The 21,840-nt window shown below is 40.1% G+C and overlaps 1 protein-coding gene across 3 annotated transcripts in view; it reads right to left on the minus strand.

The window, feature by feature from the left end:
* Positions 1-21,840, minus strand: part of GPD2 (glycerol-3-phosphate dehydrogenase 2) — a 132,972-nt gene that overhangs the window by 45,182 nt on the left and 65,950 nt on the right. For all 3 annotated transcript variants that reach the window (XM_042464095.1, XM_042464086.1, XM_042464105.1), the window contains exons 7-8: positions 8,774-8,938; positions 7,660-7,804 (exon numbers count right to left, since the gene is read on the minus strand). In XM_042464095.1, coding sequence (XP_042320029.1) covers positions 7,660-7,804; positions 8,774-8,938 — 310 coding nt within the window. The remainder of the gene's footprint in view (positions 1-7,659; positions 7,805-8,773; positions 8,939-21,840) is intronic.

The following is a 21,840-nucleotide window of genomic DNA, read 5'->3' on the forward strand; positions in this document are numbered from 1 at the left end:
CCATTACTGATGACAGACGCTGGTTTAGGACCAAGACAGCCTCCTTGGATTGAGGTGGAAAGGAGTAGTAGAGTTGAGTGTCATCAGCATATTGATGACACCTCACTCCAAAACTCTGGATAACCTCTCCCAGTGGCCTAATGTATACGCTAAATAACATAGGGGACATTGTGTTGTCCCATAGAACCCTGAGGGACCTCACAGGCTAATGGCCAGGGGTTGAGCAGGAGTCCCCCAGCACCACCTTTTGGGTTCGCCCCTCCAAGAAGGAACAGAGCCACTGTAAAACAGTACCTCCAAGCCCCATCCCAGAGAGGCGGTCCAGGATATCATGATCGATGGTATCGAAAGCCACTGACAGATCCAGCAGAACCAACAGGGACACACTTCCCCTGTCTAGTTCCCTGAATAAGTCATCCACCAAGGCAACCAAGGCTGTCTGTTCCATAGCCAGGCTTGAAACCAGAACATATTAGGAGAATCCCCACATATAACCATGGAGGTGGGGTTTGAGTAGGTGTAGGATGGGATCAAGGCACCCTCCTGCCACTGTAGCTTCATCTGCCCCAGCAGCAGATTTCCACCTGTGGCAAGCTCTGCTGGCATAAGGCTATTATTGATGGTGTTCCAGCTGGCAATAGTAAGTGTTAAGTTCCCAAAACAGGTTGTCCCAGAGGTGGGGTGGAGCTGGTTTTAGGTCTGCTCAAGCCAAAGCCACTACATTCCTGCAAGGAGGAGCCTCTATCAGCCCATTCAGCTTTGCCTGTGTAAACATGGTATGCTTAATTTTCCTCCCATGCTCCTTGACAGTGGTGAATGAGTGGATGAATCAGCTAAATGGAAAAATCCAGCAGAACGGCCTATCACATCTTTATCCCTTTGTGGGGATTAAGATGAGATGGTAGATGTATGACTTCACTCCATCCCAATCCCATTTAGAACTACACAAAGACTTGTTTTATTATGTCAGGTTATAGTAGGTAACTCAACCTGTAGTCTGACCAAGGAAAATGTTGTAGAGAACTAGTTTCTCTAAGCCTAATAACAATGATCAAAAATAATAACAACTTAAGATTTACATATTCACATCCCAATAGAAACTTATTCAACTTCACATATTTCTTTCCCTGCACATATATTATCTTTCAGAAGAAGAAAATACCATGTGAGTAGCACACCACATAGAAGATGACAATTACATACACTTGAAGTCTAAGTTCTACACTAAGAAGTCTTTGAGATGATATTTATATACAGCTTAAGGATACATTTGGAGAAGTACAGCTTAAAAAATGGGTGTCAACATGGACTTGTGCAAGGTAAACCATGGCAGATAAGTAATTACTTTTTGAAATGAAATCGCTATTGATTTAGAGAGAGGAAGAAAAACTCAGGAATTTAATATACAGACTTAAACTATTCAAAAAACTTTTGACAAGTTTTCAAATAAGCTCTCTAAATTGGCTTAAAACAAGCAAAACTACAGAGGGGCTGAGCATATACTTTGCAGAGATTGCTGGGAAATAATTTGCATTATGTTTTAATGTCACTAAAGGAGTGAAAATGGGAAGAATGACAGGCTTTCATATCCCGCTGTCTTTCCCATTTCTACCACAACTTTTCCATCTTCTTTCAAGAATCAGGGTGCCAAATAGAAATACCAAAATAAAATGTGGATAATGTTCTAGATATGGCTTGCGTCCAGGTTATTTGAAGGACATTTCTTCTTTTATGAGCCCACTAGAACACTGAGATCATCAGGAGAAACCGTTCTCTTATGATCCACCACCTTCTAATATTTGTTTGATGGGATAAAGAGAGAGGGTCTTCTCAGTGGCTGTTCCCAGGCTATGGAACTCCCTCCCTACAGAGGCCCAGTTGGACCCATCCCTGCTCTCCTTTCAGCAGCAGATAAAAAGACTCTTACGCTGCCAAGCTTTCCCCCGTTGCTTAGCTTCCCTATATCTTAGGGCCCTCTCCCAGTATCCAAAAACTCTCAAGATGTGAGGTTTGACAATCAGTTTGCAGCTACATGAGAAATCAGTCATTATGAGCTATCATTTCAATTCAGTTAAAGCAGTACCAATGGCCTGCTAAACAAACACAGTACAATACAGGCAGTCTCTACACTACAGAATTAATGAGGTTTGACACCACATGGCCCAGTGTTATGGTTGGTGAGGACATGAGAGAGGGCCTTCTCGGTGGCTGCCCCTAGACTCTGGCACTCCCTGCCAAGGAGATCACAATGGCTCCCTCCTTGATGGCCTTCCGCTGGCAGGTGAAGACCTACCTGTTCACACCTGTTTAAGGAATTGCTATAAGGACAGACTGGGATGTTGGACCATTTTAAAAATTTGTTACAGTTTCCCCCCCTCTTATTTATAGTTTTATCTTTTTAAAATATGTTTTATTCTTTTAATAACCACCTGTTTTAATATTGTAATAATTTAATTCCTTTATAATGTACTCATTATTATTTATTTTTAATTTTATTTTAATTTTATGTTTTTATTGTACTGTTTTTAATGCTGTGAAGCCACTCTGAGTCCCAGTCCTGGGAAAAGAGCGGGATACAAATAAATAAATAAATAAATAAATAAATAAAAATAAATAAATAAATAAATAAATAAATATTTAGCCTGCTGTTGGAGAGCTCTGGTGCCAGAACAAACTACAAATCCTAGGAATCCATAGGATGGAGCCATCACAGTTAAATCTGTGTCAGCTGCATGAATTCTGCAGTGTGGCAGTAGCCACAGATATCATTTTTCTTCTTCTTACATTCCAGTCTACCAAAGAAGTAAATCATTGCTTGTATGAAGAAATAACATTTTAAAATATTCTGCCTAATTCTAAGCCCTTTTCTTTAATGCAGGAATGGTTACAACTTTCAATGAAAAGTTTACATAGAGTCCTGTGAAAAAATATGGACATGAGCTGCCATTCTCTTTACAGTTCTCAGAGAATGTAATTTCTCTTTTGGTGGCAATTTCCCCTCCACCCTGCCTTATTCTGCAGACCACTTATAAAATTCCCTTTTTATAAAATTCCCATGGGTTCCAGAAAATGGGGCTCAACAGCTTAGTTGTATAAAGAGTCCACTACACAGTCCATAAGTTGCAGTCAAAAGACCTTTAAAAAAAGCAAATCAGGTGATGAGGGAAGGCTTAGGTACACTCAGCCAGATTTGAAAACATCTGCTCAGCTTTAAGGAAAGGACCTCTCACTGTGTTTCAATTGCAGCTTTCCATATTGTGCAAAGAGCTTCTGATTGGAAATAAAATGTATGTTTTGTTGTTGTGTGCCTTCAAGTCACACAACAAGTGTGTATTTATGGTGATCCTAAGGAGAACCTATCATGTGGCTTTCTTGCCAAGATTTGTTGATAGGATGTTTGCCTTTGACTTCCCCTATGGCCAAGGTTACCCAGTGGGTTTTATGACCAAGCTGGGAATTGAACCCTGGCTTTCAGAATCGTAGTCCAACACTCAAACCACTACTTCCATGTTGGCTCTCAAAAATTACAAAAAGTCAACTAATCAAAATGTAGCTTGCTATTTCTCAACAAACCTGCAAGAAATGGAAAGGAAACATCCTAATCCATTGTAAGAGATGATACTTCTAGGACTATGCTGTAATATTTTATATATACAGTCGCCCCTCCATTTTCACGGACTTGAAATCCGTATCCATCACCCATTCGCGGATGGCAAATGGAAGAGGACAAAATGTGAGCTGCACTGCCATTCAAGCCAACGGGGCTTGAATATCTGCGAGTTTTCATTTTCATAGGGGAAGGGGGTCCATAACAGATCCCCTATGAAAATGGAGGGGCGACTGTACTCATAATATCTGATTTTTTTTTTAAAAAAAAATAGATACAGGATGCCTTGGGACAGGTCAAGAAGAAACTATAAGCACATAGGATCAGGCTAGAGGGGGGGAAACCCCCCACACATATGATACTCGAAAAAGATTTTTTTGCAGAATATGTGCACCAACAGATGGATGTTGACAGAATCTAATTTAGAGTGGCAATAACCCTCTTCCATGTATGTAACTGATTTTTAGCATACATTTCCAATCAGGTAACTAAAAAGCACTGGGTCATCCTATTCCTTGGGATAGATGTTGTCAGCATAGGTTCTCTGGATCAAGTGTCTGTTTTTACATCATCCAAGAAGCAGAACTGCAATCAGTGCTATGGCCAGCAGACTGAAAATAACATCAATTGGATTAAGGATTGAAATTTATAAGGGATTACAGTCACACTAATATTATTCTGGGTGTGAGAAAGTCATGCAGTAGCTACTTAAGTGAGGACATGAATTGGCAGAACAGAATTAATGAGAGTAGAGGGAACACAGGGACTATTAATGAAGAATATAAAAATGTAAGAACCTACTGGGAAACGCTTGCAGTGTATTAACATTAAATTAATTAAATATTATCTACATTTACACATAAAAACCTCTTAAACTATTTACCATTTTTCCAGGATGATGTCAAAGTATTTTCCCAAAGAGACAAGTAGTTATAATGAAATGATACACATTTTCTGCTAAACAAGATTCAATTGGCACTGGGGGCAAAAACTTGTTGCTAAATTAATATATACATTTGAAATTTCAGTGAGGTGCATATATTTATGACAGAGACAAATTATTTGGCTTATCTGTCTTTAGGATGAAATCAAGGTAGTCTTCATTCAGCAGTAGTGTGAGTGATATATGGAGAGAGCAATTGCTTTTGAAAGGAGGTAATCTGAGTACTGAAAGATGCTGAGGAATAGGGCAAAGATGGAAGCTGACACTGACTTTATTGCACAATAAATAACCAGATGAGACCCACCTCACCACACACACACACACACACACACACACACACTCCTGGGTTCCATATAAGACTGAAGCTGCTGCAGCACACTATAAGCAGCATTAACTATTCCCCAAGCTTTTACCTGGTAAAATATTAAAGGTCAAAATATTTGCATTTCAGCTACTACTACGGACCCTTTTTGCATGGAAGAGTAGACTCTTTTTGTTCATTACTGGAGGTGGATGATGCAGTCAGTAGCCCTAGCAACCACACTAGTCACTGTGGCTAATCACCCCAGCTGTTCACTTTTAAGCATGCATAAATGCAAAGTATAATAAAGATATCCTTACCCTTGAGTTATATTGCTTAAGATTCCACTAAAAGGAAAGCCACAAGTGATAACAGCTAAAGGTGGAAAATCCAAACCTGCTCAGTACAAGAGAAGGAGCAATCCACCGTAGTGGTGAACTAGACGCAGCCGGACATATAGCTGTACAGGTTTTATCTGTTCTGCTACTACACAAATGATGGTTTGAAACCAATAATCTGACACATTTGTACACAAGTGGGGTGTAGCATTTAATGGGGCCTATCCTGCTACAGATACAAATGCTAACTGCCTCAACAATGTGAAAACTCAGTGAATTGAGGTTTATTCCATACTTGAAGTTAAAATGAAAGTTACTTCAAGTTTGGAGTGGATAGGCTGATCAGCAGAGAAGAAAGCTGACTGGGTTTCCAACACTTAAATTGGGACTAGGAGACCCTATTTGGCCATTGGCTACATATCCACTGAGTATTCTAATTAATTTACTTGTGCTACATGTAACTATCAGGGAGTTATTCTTGCAATGCTCAGTTAAAGAAATCTACTTGCAACAAAAGGCATTACACTAGCATGAAACCCAAGACTGAGAAATGGAAGAAAAAGAACTATTGGTAATGTTATTTCTGCAGGGGTTCTTGTTACATTCACACAAATGCAATAGATAGAAAGCTTCTATAATACTGCTCACACATTACACAACAGCATGTGCAAGAGTTTACACAATTTTTTGTGCAAGTGGAAGATCATCTTTCAGATTTCATTTCACAGTTCTTGCACACAGTTCTATCATGCAGTAGAAAACAGTCCATCCATGAATGCACTCTCTCTCTCTCTCTCTCTCTATATATATATATATATATATATGAGAAGAAGGGGCATCTACAGTCTATTATTATTAACACTCAGCATTTACACAGCACCTTTTGAGTATTTAAAGCACTTCAGTAATCTTTATGACAGGCACGTAAGCTAGGCCAGTAATACAAATAGAGAGCTAAAGTGAAGAGAACAGTGAGTTGCTTAAGATTATCCTGCGAATACTCTCGGCTATTATGCTACACTGCTTTTTAATAAGCTCACAGATCCTTCATAGAACCTGTCTTATAAATGACAGCTAGGCTGCGCAGGAAGAGAGAGTACGGAGAGAATATTCTAAATCTACAGTGGACAAAGGAACTGGCTTCACACCAGGCCCCACCCATTTTAATTCTGTATGTTTCTTGGACAGGTCCTCCAATAACAGTATGGATACTGAGAAATAGCCTTGTTTTTTTAGTGCAACACATGATTTGCTCAGATAGGGGAGGGGGGCAGGATTTTGGCATGTCACACCTGGCCAGTATTAGTTGGTAGGGGACTATGCTCCCTTGGCTCATAGAACTGGCTGCAACAGAGCCACCTAATGTCATTATCCTCCATCTAGGCAAGAACACACTAGTTAAGACACCCAGGCTTCACCTTATTGGCAGGGTAATGGCAGACCTCCCCAATACTCAATGCCTATCTCCAGAGGTTCACATCCTATGGACTAAGATGTGACCAAGAGAGGTGTGTCTGGGCACAAGACATAACTCTGCAATTAACATAGCCTAGAGGCATGCTAATCAGGACAACATGCATAAACTCATCTGGATAGGCAGTGTACCTATCTCCCACCCAGGCATATATGCTGACTTGGGGTACCTTTACTAAGGTGATAGCATACACTTCTCCTCAGAAGCCTGTGATCTCTATTTGGACTTGTTAACTCATCAGCTTCAGCAATACATTCAAGGGACTGTAGTAAGTATGGAAGGAAAAAGTGCACATTGGGCAGGAGTTAAACTGGGAGAAGGAAAGCACTGGGGAAGATGCAGATTGCCTCACGTCTGGCAGAATGTTTTGACTTGTTTCATACAGTAAGCTTTGCCAGATTCTTATGAGACACTTATGGTTTGATAACCTGCTTAAGAATTTGCTGGTCTGGAAGTCATCAGGCCTCGTGTCTCCCCTACCTTATTTTGCCTACACATTGTCTACTAGAGGGAAATTATATATTAATAATGTAACTGATTGGTAGTTGCTGTATTTGTATTAAAGTTGTGGCTGTCCCTTTAACTCATATCATGGTATCTGGCCTCTCTGTCTCAGCACAAAACATTCTCATCTGTTAGTGAAACTCCTATTGACCAAACAAATACTGGTCAACCTGTACTTTTCTAATAAAAGCCACAAAAATGGAAAGCTCCAATATTCAAGTGAGGCAGGGGAGGAACCACCAGAACACATTTTCCTTCTATTTTAAACATTCATGCCTTTTCCTTGGTATAAAAACAGTCCACTTGTAACCAAGCAATCCTTTGTGAACATTCAAAGGAGATACAGTATGTAGAAGACTGTGCTCTGTGCTTCCCCTGTAGTAGCAGCAGCGGCATCACTCTCTGTCTTGCAAGCTTTTTCCTTCTAGAGGGGAAGGATTAAGTATCCATTGTAAGATTGTTATAAATGATCCAAGTTTTGAATATCTTTACCTGTAATAGCCAGGCATGACAATATGAACACCTGCACTTGGCTGACAGATGTTTGGTACTTCCTGATCATCCATTTTCCGCACCGAGTCTGTGAAAGGTCCTGTAGCATTGATAACACATTTGGCTTTGACATCAAATTCCTGCCCTGTGAAAGAAAACAGCATCAATCACATAGTCCATTTGTTTCCCTGTTCACCGACTCTCTGGATTATTAATTTATCTATGAAGTTAACCTATTGTGAAGTGCATACACACACGCACGCACACACCATGTGATAGTAAATTGGATTATTAAGATCAGTAAAATGTTTCTTCAAGAGAGAAAGTGAATGCAGCACAATCTCCCCCCCCCCCTTTTTTTTTTTTAAATATAAAATATACAGAAACAAGGCAAAACAAAAAACAAAACCCAGCAGTGGCAGTAGTTCCCACACACATATACCAATTTTGCTTTATTTATTGAGTTCTCTATTTAATGACATTCTTAAACCCTGAAATTTGTTAAATGGTTCTATTACTGAAGGCACACCACACGGTATTTTACAATGTCAGCTTTGCCTGACAGAAGGGCTTGGATGTAAAGCGTGGTTTAGCCTGCCAAAGCACTAGGATTTGAATGAAAACCTGACAGAAGTTAAAGATGATTGGCATTAATGACATGCCACTGCACTTTGGAAATATGCCTCCTTTGTCAGTTAAGTGATATTTACAAACTCCAGCCTCCCAATGCACTCTCCCTCAGTCCTACCCTTCTACCTTTAAGGGGGGGGGGGTCTCTTTCTTTAAACAGAAGAGCAGAATGCATTCATAGACAGCTGTGCTATATTGCAGTTCAACAACAGCATGCTCAAAGCGCAGGCATGCAGGGAACGTAAGGAGATGGTGGTAGAATTCCTTGATCCACAAAACCACAGAATGGGACATGTAAGAAACATAGCCTCCAAAAAATAGAACTACAACCAGCTTTCTGTATGTATGTGTGATTTCTCACACACACATACAGAGAACTGGTTGTGGTCCCATTTTTTGGAGGGAGAGGGAGAGAGAGGCAGAGAGCCAATACAGGTTATGTGTTAGGGTTTTCTAAATACCACAGAGAGCAAAACCTACATACCTGTTAGAACATCTCTGCACCTTGCTCCATAGACACGGCTCTTCCCACTATTTGAATCAGTCTTCTTCAGCAAGTGCATCACTTCAGTATAATTGGCTATGGCAGCACCATACCTGGCAGCAGTGAGGGCAATGGCAAGGTTCATTCGTGCATCGTTGTGCTGTCCTGCAGCAGGGGGCAGAATCAAAGGAAGGACATGAGTCACCTCAAGCCACTGACTTGTGGTATGGAAGTGTGTCAGAACCGATCTGTCACATCTGTCCCTGTCACACTGAATAGATGTGATGGCTGATCAGGTCTAACAAGAATTATTCAGGGAAACAACATCTCTCGGTAGGGCAAAAACATTCACCTCCTGCTTTTTTAAAAAGGCGTAACAATGCAAAAGCACAAACATTTGAAAGTGGCCGAGATTACTGTCGGACCAATGTGCTTATGTGCTGTAATTGAATTATTGATATTTTATGTTCATTCATGTGAAGAAGATCACATGAAAACAAGATGCCATGCTCCATTTTGGAGAAGATGGAGTGAGATTTCTCAAATCCCCCCATTGGCAGTAGCACAGCATCTTCGAAGAATTTATTTTTTGACGGCCCCACTGGTGTTAATTAACAATCTCTATTAGCACATACACAGCATGACATTAAAAAAAAGGCAATGATCTTTCAGAGATTTCACTGCTATGCCTCTACTGCCTATAAAATAGACATTCATTTTATGCACACTTTAAGTTCACAAAAGCATTTACAGTTCTTAAAAAACCAAAACACACACAACCCGCCCCTCAGAAGGTTTAGTTAATAGATCACTCTTAACATATATATCATTAAAGATGTATTACTGAATCTCCCTAGCTAGAGAGAGAAAAAATCAACACGGGGGGGGGGAGGAGAGGGGAGGAAGAGGAGAGATGATTAATTACTTTAAAATAGTGGCATCACCTGAGACTTTCTATTTATTATTGCCACTGAAGTTTAAACCTTGGATATTGGCTAGGAGCAATTATTCTGCGTAGCAAGGGCCAAGCTCTGTGTGCCCAGAATAATTAATTACAAGGGCCAGTCTTCAGTAGGCAGAGTTCAGGTTGCCCATGTGTTGGGATCAGTTGTATCAAGATAGTACAGATAAAAGGGAAGGGGAGGGATGAATCGTAATGGATACTGTTGTTGATTTATGTAGCCAGCATACAAAGTGTTCAGTATAAATGATTTATGTAAAGTTCGGCCCCTTCTGATTGTTCTTGAGCAACACCCAGCCACTAGGTAAGCAATTCCTTTCAAAACCAAAAGGGCAAATAACGTTAAAAGAAGGATCAATGGCTCCCAGAACTGTTACACCTCCACCTTGAAAACTTCTTGCTCTAACAGGGAGGAGGTGCAGAATGAAGCTTAAGCAAGCTAAATAGGTTGGGCACGGGGGGGGGGGGGGGGATGCCAAGCCATCAGGAAATCAAAGAAAGAGGAACAACAGCTTTTGTGAAAAGCCAGAAGGTTTTGAGGTATTATAATCTCTTCCTCTATATTTAAATTGTTCCAGTCACTTTGCTGCCTGCAGACTAAAAAAAAAATGAGTCAGATCAAGTCAAATGCTATAATAAATAAATGAAACAAGAGCCTTCCCAACACTAAATAAAAAGAGAGAGGGAGCATACATTGGTAAACTCTGAATTAAATTACTAGAAGAAATTATAGTTACAAAGAAGGAAAAGAAAACCTATCTACCGGTGGCTTTGTAATAAAAAGTGTGGTGTATATGATTTCAAAAAATCTAGCTAAAATTCCCTGTTTTGATATGTCCTGTAAATCTTCGCTTGAGTTACTTCAAAGCCAAATTCTTTGTTTACACACTCTCTCACAGATCCCAGTGTGTACAAGTTTTCCTCAACACATACAGGGATTTCCAGGATCAGTGGAAGACACTCAGGTAATGGTAAATGACAGTGATGGAATACCACTGTTACATTTTCAGTGGTGAAATGTTATTTAACAAGGAGCTGTATCTCATTTAAGGGTGATAACAGCCTTGCTTTTAGAATAGTAAGTCATGTATGGATTCATGGAATAAAGATCATCACAGTTTCCTGCTACAGCTAGTTTTCAGTAAAAGAGCAACTAACTGCTTTACTATGCTAATAAAATTCACAATAAAGAAGTTTCTTTAAAAATTGAGGGTGCAACTGGGAAGCCAATAATAAAAGGGATTGTCTTTAAATTGTATTTTGCATAAAATAAATATGACTTTATGTTCAGATCATTCTGCTTTGGATATCCCTTTTCCCACTGCCAAGATTGTTGTGGCATTCAGACCATGGTCTTTACAAAACACAGTTCTCATTACTTCTCTACCATCATAAGACTTTTCTTTGCTCAGCCAATCTTAGTGAGATTTATATAAAAATGTAAACCATCACAACAATAATTTCAAGCTATCCTGTATTCGCCACCACCCAGAAAATAAGTGTAATGTTGGCCTGGTAATATTTATTGGATGTTTCACAAATTCCAAATATCACTGTGAAAGGAGAGAGGGAGGAAATGTAGACTGTGTGAATTGTTTCTTAAAGTTGCTACAATCATTGCTAGTCAATCTGAACTAAATGGAGATAAGCTGTGAGATAGAACAAGGCACTAGTTACTAGATAACTGAGTATGTTCTTCAAACCCTGATTAACCCTAGTTTTGGTTTTCAGAGGTCTCTGATCATACTGGGAGCTGGCAGAAAATATTCTGGGACAAACAAAACATGTACGGATCTCCAAAATAAAATTGGAAAGAACTGGAACAAAAACTGGTACTTTTCTGGTTTTCTTTAATCAATCTCGCCTAAAAAAATTTTTTTTGTTTCCTCCTGTTTCTCTGGATGAACTCTCTATGCTGCTGAACTCTTCCAAACCTGCAACTTGTTTTCTTGATCTAATTCCTACTCGTCTTCTAATTTCTATAGCTCCCTCTCTCCTGCCCTCGCTTCTCTATATCTTTAATCTCTCTATCTCTATGGGTTCCTTCCCTTCGGTCTTTAAACATGCTTTAGTTTCTCCTGTTCTGAAAAAACCTTCTCTTGACCCCTCTTCTTTGTCTAGCTATCATCATCCGATTCCTCTTCTTCCTTTTCTTTTGAAGGTTTTTAAATGGGTCGTTTATTCTCACTGTCTTGGGTTTCTTGAAGCCAACTCCAGTCTCGATCCCTTTCAGTCCAGTTTCAGCCCACGGCATTCTACAGAGATGGCTCTTACTAAGATCTCGGATGATCTTTTACGGGCCAAGGCTAATGGCCTTTACTCTGTTCTCATTCTTCTTGATTTGTCTGCAGCCTTTGACACCATTGACCACTGTCTTCCAGCTGATATACTTTCTGACCTCGGATTCTCAGACTCTGTTCTTGACTGGTTTAGATCTTATTTGTCAGAAAGATCTTTTGCAGTGGTCATGGGTGGTCAGACGTCATCCCCTATCTGTTGGGGTTCCCCAGGGCTCTGTTCTAGGTCCCCTTCTCTTTTCTCTCTACACACTGTCCCTAGGAAAACTCATTAGTTCTTTTGGCTTTTCCTATCATTTGTATGCCAATAAAACTCAGCTGTATCTTTCCACCCTTGACTTTTCTCGGAGTCTTGAACAGCAAGTTTTATCTTGTCTTACAGCTGTCTCTCAGTGGATGTAGCTTGAAGCTCAATATGTCCAAAACGAAGCTTCTCGTTTTTCCACCTAAGTCTACTCTTCAACACTCCTTTTCTGTTTCTGTTGATGACATTTCTATTTGACCAGTCCAGCAAGCCCATAGTCTTGATTTTATTTTTATTCTTCTCTGTCGTGTATCCCCAAGATCCAGACCATAGCTAAGACATGTAGATTCTTTTTATACAATACAGTGGACCCTTGTTATACGCTGGGGTTTGGTTCCAAGATCCCCCGTGTATAACAAAATCCGTGTATGCTCAAGTCTCATTAAATATAATGACATAGCAAAATGGTGTCCCTAATAAAAAATGGAAAATCAAGGTAAACTTATACTTATTTGGAACATTTTCAAACCGTGTATGCTTGAATCCATGTATAAAAAAATCTGTGTATAAGAAGGGCCGACTGTATTGCCAAAATCTGACCATATCTCTCTGCCTCTACTGCTAAGATTCTGGTCCATGCCTTAGTGGTATCAGGACTTGATTTCCGTAACATCCTTCTGGCTGGGCTTCCTCTTTCTCACCTCCGTCCTTTAATTTCTATCCAGCATTCAGCTGCACGCATTATCAGATCTGCCCACCGCTCCGACCATATCTCTCCTTTGTTGTCATCCCTTCACTGGCTCCCCCTCCCTTTCTGTATTCAGTATAAGCTCCTGTTGTTGACTTTCAAAGCCCTACATGGGCTGGCCCCTCCTTATTTATCAGACCTTCTTTCTCCTCACATTCCCACTTGGGCCCTCCGTTCCGGTAGTCAAGGTCTGCTATCTCAGCCCAGGATTTTCTCTGCCCCATCCCAGATTCGTCCCCTTTCACTTGCTGCCCCTCACTCCTGGAACCTCCTTCCCCCACAAGCATGGGTCACCACTTCTTTAATCAGCTTCAAAACTGAGTTGAAGACCATCCTGTTCAGAGAAGCATTCCCAGGCATTGTGTGACTATTTGACGTTTTTAATTTGTTTTACTGAACCCTTTCTTGTATCCTTATGTATTATTTATATGTATTATGCTACTATGTAAGCCATGGGCAGGTTTACTCGTTTCTATTTTATTGTTTGTATGTACACTCTGTGCAAATCTACAGCGCTATATAAATAAAGCATAATAATAATAACAATAATAATAATCTGGATGATCCTCAGGGAAATCTCACTCCAAACATATTCATTCTGCAAAGAAGTAAAATAGTTAACTCCTAGGGTCTACTGTCTCCTTTGAATGATATCCATTACTGAAGTGGTGAAGTAGCAGATCATGGTATAAAAGTTTGTTAGACTGGTTTACTTCCTTCCCTTCCCTCCCTCTTCTCCCCCCCCCCCCCCAATTTCCCATAACTGTAGTGCCCATCTCAAGATCTGGCTGGCCAGCAAAATGCACTATTGCCAAACCAATTTTCCAACATCTTATGAGATTTAGCTTTTTAAAGGAAGAAGCCCCTTCTTTCGTCCATGGTTGGTTAACCACAGAAGAAAAGAGAGAACGATAACAGTTTCTTACCGTTGGACTGACCGATTGGTTAAAAAAAGCAGCAACAGCAACAATATATTCTGCTGGAAGAATAGGCTGATAACTGGTAACTGTGGTTCTTCAAGTGTTGATCTGTGAATTTAGTGTGCTGTACAATTTTAGCTGTAATTTACAGTATTTTAATTTGTTGTAAGCTGCCTTGGGTCTCATGTTGGGAGAAAAGCAAGATTTATTGTGTGCCTTCAAATCACATCTGACTTACAGTGACCCTAAGGAGAACCTCTCACATAGTTTTCTTGACAGAATTTGTTTGGAGAGGTTTTGCCTTTGCCCTTCTCCAAGGCTGAGAGACTGTGATTTGCCCAAGGTCACCCACTGGGTTCGATGGCCAAGTGAGGATTAAAACTCCGATCTCCCTTTGTCCTAGTTCAAGTCTCATGCCACTACACCACACTGGCTCTCTCAAAACAGGAAATAAATAAATATATAAATAAATAAATAAATTATGCAAGCTTGGTTTTTTAAGTACGTACTCACATTCACTGTCAAGCCCCCCACTCCAGCATACAAGTTTTCAAGCCAACAATTACAGTCCATTGATCCAGTACTGAAATAATGCTTGATCATATCAAGGAATATATTGCAAAGAAGAACTTTCAAGCATCTTCTTTGTCTCTCAACATGGGTTTCTCAAAAACAAGTCATGCCAGACTCACCTTCTCTCCTTTTTTTTTTTTTTTTTTTGACAGAGTTACAAGAGAATCAGTGGTATTTTGATTTCAATAACACCTTTGACAAGGTCCCCTATCACAGCCTTGCAAAACAGCTAGTAAAATGTGGGCTCAACAATGCAACTGTTTGGTGTACTCAACAGTGGCCTTCTTCATCCTGGAGAGAACTGAGTAGTGGCGTGCCACAGGGTTCTGTCCTGGGCCCAGTACTATCTTATCAATGACTTGGATAATGAAATGGAGGATGTGCTTATCAAATTAGGAAAAGGAGCTGATACTCCAGAGAGCAATATCAGAATTCAAAATGACCTTAGAGAGCTGGGCAAGAATCAACAAATTTTATATAGCTTTGCTTGTTTAATACTGTGAGATACAGAAAGATGATAAGTGGGAAAAGGCGAATTACTATAATCTTGCCTTCTTTCTCTTTCTCTTCTCCTCTTTCTCTCCTTCTTTTAATAATAATATTTTGTTTATTTATATACCGCTATTCCAAAGATCACAGCGGTGAACAGCAAGTAAGCTAATTAGCAAGTAAGCTAATTTGCCCCCAACAGTCTGGGTCCTCATTTTAGCGACCTCGGAACGATGCAAGCCTGAGTCGAGCTTGGGCCCTTTTGCTGGTCTTGAACTCGCAACCTTGTGGTTTTGAGTGAATGGCTGCAGTACAGGCATTTAACCACTGCGCCATCAGGGCTCCTTTTTTTAACCTTTTTTTCTTTTCTTCTTTCCGCAGTGCAAGAAGGAGCTCCGTTTCGGAGCTCCTTCTTGGCTTTGCGTCGCTGGGTGCAGCCTTCAGATGGCTGCGCCAGCAACGCGGAGGAGAAAGGGGCCAAGCGGCCTCTTTCTCCTCGTCCCCGCCACATGGGGTGTCCTTAGGGCTTGAAGCCCCAAGGACACCCCTTTCCAGGCTGCAGAAAGCGGCGGATCGGGGCATCAGCAGCTGCCGCTCTGGCCACTGAGGCCCCGATACACTGGGGAAAAGGGCGGGTACAGGCCGCCGCTTTTCGGCGGTCTGTAACCTGCCTAGGAGTCTTAGTAAACTCCAAGCTGAACATGAGTCAACAGTGTGATGTAGCATTTGTTGTGTCCCTTCTTTCTGCTTGGCAATGAACACTGGCACTAATACATCATTCCACACACATATACTCTAAAAATAGGGAGGGGGGCTCCAGCAATTGCTGCACCCCTAACTCCCAGAGGTTTCAATTCCCAGCCAGCATGGCTAACAGCAGAAAGAAGTGATGTGACTTGTCTTCCAGTGTCTAAGGGCCAAATACTCCCCACTTTGATTAGAAGGATCAAAACCTTTAGCATACATTTGTTCATAACAAAGATTTGCAGACTGTGTCTCTTTGAAGCTGATCTAATATTCCTAAAACAGAAGCTCTGAAAAGGAAGGACAAGCTTCCCTAAAAGACTATCATTACTGAACTTTCTTTACAAGATACAACACCACAGCATGTCAAAAGGTTTACATGTGCTTTCTTTGAATCGTAAATACGTTCCAGAATCCTCAAAAATGTGCAGCAGTTCCTTTACAAATAATTGCAAAAAGAATCCCCTATAGAGAGTAAATTTGAAAACTACTGCTCTAACAGTCACTGAAGTCTGATTGCATCTTTTTTTGAACAACAACAAAAAAAAACCTTGGAAGTATGTCTTCAATAGGGCTTACTCTAGGTAGACATGCATGGCTTTGTATAAATCTCATTGTGTAGAACTAAAGAAGTGGGCAGAAATGCAATTTCTCCTAAGGAACAAATCACATGGAGTGTCAAGGAGGGATGCAATGACACCGCCCAAACCCAGTTCTTCTTCAGTAACAGGTCTATTTGTAGCCTCCAGAGTGCCCTATCTCAAAAGTAGTTGACATACCACATTGATACTTTTACCAGATATTAAGCACACATATCAATTGAAATGAGCAATCATTTCCATAATTTTACCAGAAAAAACAGGGGAAAAGAAAATCAGAAAAGCCAATGGTTTTTGTTCAAACTCTAAAGGCAGAGTTTTCATACATGAGTGGGGAGGAAAGAGGAAATCGAAATAGCTTGAGGAGGTGTGCTTTTTTAAACTTTCAGTAGGGGTTCCTGTATTTCATTCAGAAGGTCTTGAATTTGTCACCACGTCTGAAAGATGATATACAAATAAAACACCATAGCTGTCAAAATAACTCAGTGTTCCTTTACAGGAAAAAGCTGAGTTAGCTGCTTTCAATCTCACAACTGTCAGTCTGTAGGCAATGTAGGAGGAACTGTAAAGGCACAGTTCTTGCCCTGAACACATGTCCACTTAAAAAATTTATCCCATTGCTTGCTGCCACTTTTTTTTAAGCTCTGCCACCTCTCAGGACAGATACTTAGTTGGAAATTTTACATCAAAAATAATGACATAAGAAGACCTCTCTGGTCCCAAAGCAATTTGAACGACAATCAAAAGCTGCTCAGGATGAATGAATAAGAGCAACTTAGCAAACACAAACTATAGAAAGATAATGAAAGTTATATGTGGGAAAGAGATCTATGTAGGCAGTTCTGGTTTCCAATCATTAATTTTTTTTCTTCTTCTTTTAATCTAGAGGATTCTTAGCTACATCCAGACCTCCTATAACTGCAGATAGAAGGATGTATGGAAGAGGACAGACAAGAAATGATAGAAGCAGAAACAAAAGACAAAATGAACTAAGGGGGATGATGATGATGGTGATTTCTTACTTGCCTCTCCTCATGGATCATGGAGGGGAATAACAACAGACCAACAAATATGCAACATCTGTTAAAAATACATATATCAGTTAAAAATACATATCAGTTTTTTTTAAAAAAAGGAAGAAACAAGACACATGTATTAAAGCAATCCAAATGTACTACTAACCAGTTCAAATCAAAACAAAATGCTTCAGAATTTTACCTGTTTATGTGTGTGTCTGTGTGAGAGAGGAAACAACTTGATTGCCAATGACTTTTCACAGAGTTATCAGAAATCTTTGGATAGTGCCATGACTTCTAGCTGAAATTTGGTGTACATGTAATCTGGTTTACTGATTATTGGGACAAGTCTGCGAATGGGGCATTTTAAAATGACTTGTGGACTAGAAGTTTTCACAAGAGTAAAATACTGTAAGCCTGAGGGCAGGGAACTGTCTATTATTCCCTCTGTTGTAAGCCGTCCAGATTCCCAGTGATTGGGCGGCATATAAATAAATCCTATTATTATTATTAAGAGTAAGAGCCAATCCAAATAAATCTGGCTTCACATGGATTAAATACAGATATATGAGTTTGTCATTCCATCATTTGAGTCAGTATTGGTTTGGAGGAGGATTTGCAGTAGCAGTCAGGAATGTATCTGTGCCTGGGATAAGCCACATGCACAGAAGGATGAAAGAGAACGAGACTACTTCACAGTCCTTGGACCAGATTAGAATAGGTATTTATTGGCAGCCCAGATTATCTTTCTGATGGCAGAATTAAAGCATGTGTATATGTTGTCTTGTTGATCTGCACTTGCCCATTTATACATCCATAAGATGTGTTAATTATCCCATTTAATAATGTGCACTGACATCACCATATTTGTCCAGTATTGTAGCATAGCCACAGAAGGGCTGTCAAGAAATTTTTCATTGTGACATTTCACTGTGGCTTCCAGAAACTGGCACTGACAACATTTTGCTTTCATTTTAACACTGTGCATTTACTTACACTGACATTGCAATAAGATGCCTTGACAAGTTGAAGGCTGATTCAAAAGAAGCGGGGTAACAACATAATTAAAAGCCAACACTACTGAGTAAATTCTAATTCTGATCTGCCCCTCAGCACCCCCTTCTCATGAGGAGAAATTCATTATCTGGTAAGGCCTCTGGCACTGCACTTCTAAGTGGTTGTGCAGTGACTCACACCTGGTGTCATGTCAGCCATACTTCTGTTAGGCTAGATACAGGTTTGTTTGTTTTTTGTTAGAATATTATTAATTTACCCCTTATACAAACTAACAGAATACCATAGTTTTTTGTGGCTTTTTCGGCTATGTGGCCCACAAAACCCACAAAAAACTATGGATGCCGTTCATGAAAACCTTAGACTTCACATAACAGAATACTCTTTTCTCTGGATCAGTCTCCAGCTATGAAAGCTTTTTGGAATTACCCAGAATTCTTCCTTAGCCATTCAGTGATATATGCATCATTTAAAAGTTTGTGCTTGTTCTTTCTGTCTCTTTTTCATCCCCTGTCAAATACATGGCTTTATTTAATAGAAAACTAGAGTCATTTTTTTTAAAAAAAAAACCATTGGCAAACTTTCTTCTCTGGGATGTTCTCTTCGACTACTTTTTAAATGTCTTAGAACTCATGGTATGAAAACCAATCTCAGAGGCTCCCAAACCAGATCATAGTTGCAGCAACTTAAGGAATGGTGCTGCTGCTGGTTAAGTGCTGAAATGGTATGTGGATTTTTATAAAACTGCTTGTGTTACTGGCTAGCAGATTCCACAGTGGAGGTAAGATATGTGAATTTTCCTGTATTTATAAAGATCAAATGGGAAGTTGTTTTCTCAGTACTTTCCTATGTTTTTTGTGAGTTATTGTTCCATCTCCCTTGTGAGTATTTGTGGAAAGACTTAATGCATCCCATCAAGAAATTAGGGAAATATCTGAGTCATTAGCAGGCAGGAATGCTCCCACAATTCTTGGTCACTTGGCCTTGTGCTAACCATTAGTAGAACCAAGAGAAGGTTGAAGATGTAAGCCTCTTAGTACAATGGAACAATGATGCATGATGCATGGTAGGTAAGGAGGGGGGGCTTGATTAGTCAATTGAATGCTGATTTCAAGAATTCCCAATAACTCAGCTAGGACACAAGTTGCCTTCAGGTGCTAGTAGCATGGCCCCAACTTGTTCTTCACACCCCCAATAAAAAGACTGCTGCCTATGGGGATCCGGACTAGGGCCACTAGTTTGGAAGAGGAGGCTTTCTTTAGAGCTAAGCAGGAAAAGTTTGATCAGTGACTGGAGATGTAACCACTTTAAAGGGAAATGAGATTTGAATAACTTAAATTTTAATTGTATTTAAAGATCATGGTGCTAAATTTTAAGTGTACATACCTGAGTGTGCATACCTGAACTTGAAAATCAAGGATAGTCTGGGGATTTTTTTAGTGCACTCTCCATCCCACTGAATATCAGACTCCCTGGCCAAGTTCATGGAATTGCTCTCAGAATTGGTGTTGGAGTCATTGGGCGATTTTAATAACCTGTTTGAGATTAGTCTGTCAGATGCAGCTCAATAGTTCATGGCATCTATGACAAGCATGGGCCTATCCCAATTGGTTTCAGAGCCCACACATGTAGCATGTCACACCGTTGATGCTGTCTTAAGCTGTAGGCAGAAGTTATTAATATCTCCGAGTTGTCATGGACAGATCATTTTCTGGTCAGAATTAATGTCTTCCCCTGAAAACTGACAAAGGGGCTCTATCCCTGCTAGTGCTTCTCGATTTCTCAGTGGCATTCGATACCATTGACCATGGTATCCTTCTTGAATGCCTGGGGAATTTGAGAATTGGAGGCACTGTGCTTCAGTGGTTCCAGTCCTATCTCTCAGGCAGGTTCCAGATGGTGGTGCTTGGGGATAGCTGCTCCTCAAAAAAGGAGCTTTTATATGGCATACCACAAGGTGCCATCCTATTCCCAATGCTATTCAACATCTACATGAAACCTCTGGGAGAGATCATCTGGAGACATGGGGTGGGGTGCCATCAGTATGCTGATGATGCCCAGATATATTTCTGTATGTCTTCAAATACAGCCTCAGCTAAGGATAGTATGTCTCCTCTGAATGTATGCCTGGAGGAGGTAATGTGCTGGATGAGGAAAAACCAATTGAAACTGAATCCAGGCCAAACAAAGGTGCTTACTGTCAAAGGCCCTAACCTGGGTTTGGTGGTTTATCAACCAGTCCAGGTTAGGTTAACACTCCCCCTGAAAGACTATGTTCACAGCTTGGGGGTGTTTCTGGAGCCATTGCTTCAGATGACAGCTCAGATAGATGTGACGGCCAGGAGTGCTTACTATCAGCTTCATCTGCTTCCCTACCTAGAACTGGAGGACCTAAAGATGGAAATGCACACACTGATAACCTCAATGTTGGACTTTTGCAATGTGCTTTACATTGAGCTACCAAGTACCAAGTTCAGAAACTTCAATTAGTTCAAAACATGGCAGCCAAATTGGTTATTGGGACATCCAGGAGTGATGACATTACAACAAAACGACTCCAGTGGCTGCCAGTTAGTTTCCAGGCAAGGTACAAAGTGTTGATTATTACCTTTAAAGCCCTATATGGTTTGGGTCCAAGTTACCTTCAGGAATTCATCCATCCATATAATCCACTCTGTACACTGAGATCCTCTGTAAGACATTTTCTCTAGTTAGCCAGGACTAGGTCGGCAACTGTCAGCCAGAGGACTTTTTTTTTCAGCCGCTCACAGGCTGTGGAACAAACTAGTGGAGGAAATTCCCAGAGTTCAATGCATTGTTCGAATTTAAAACAGCATTAAAGACCAGTTTCTTATGGCAGGCCTATCCAGATGATTTTTAAATGTAAATTTTAAATTTTCATATCTCTTTTAAGGCCAGTGGTTTTATGAACTAATGCCCACTTCTCTGGATATCAAGGAAATTGCTTCCTCTTACGTGACCTTGTCTAAACCAACTAGAACTAGACTTATGGACTAAGATTATAAAAAGAGACAGAGGATAATATGTCAGAGATATATGGAAGATGCAGAATTACTCTTCATGAAGCAGAGTGTCTTCATTACTCACTACAGGCATGTGGTAGTTTCTAAATAAATAATGAAGAATCCCTATTCACTTGTACAGAGAAGCAGCAAAAAAAAAACCCCACATTAGAATGCATATTTATTGTATTTGTACATTATCTGCTTCCAAGCAAATCATACACATCTAAAGTGCCAGAAGAAGAAATACATTTATTCAGCAGAGATTAGCTGTATCTAGTGGGGTAAAAATATTTATCCAATAACTTAAACAGAGCTAGTCATAGCCATCCCAATCACAGGAAAATAAGGGACAGTTTTACACTCTACATAGCAATGAGCTTGCCATGAACACACAGATATTTTATTGGTATACCCACAACAAACCTAAGTACAACTG

Source organism: Sceloporus undulatus, chromosome 1 (assembly GCF_019175285.1).
Source record: "Sceloporus undulatus isolate JIND9_A2432 ecotype Alabama chromosome 1, SceUnd_v1.1, whole genome shotgun sequence".
NCBI lineage: Eukaryota > Metazoa > Chordata > Lepidosauria > Squamata > Phrynosomatidae > Sceloporus > Sceloporus undulatus.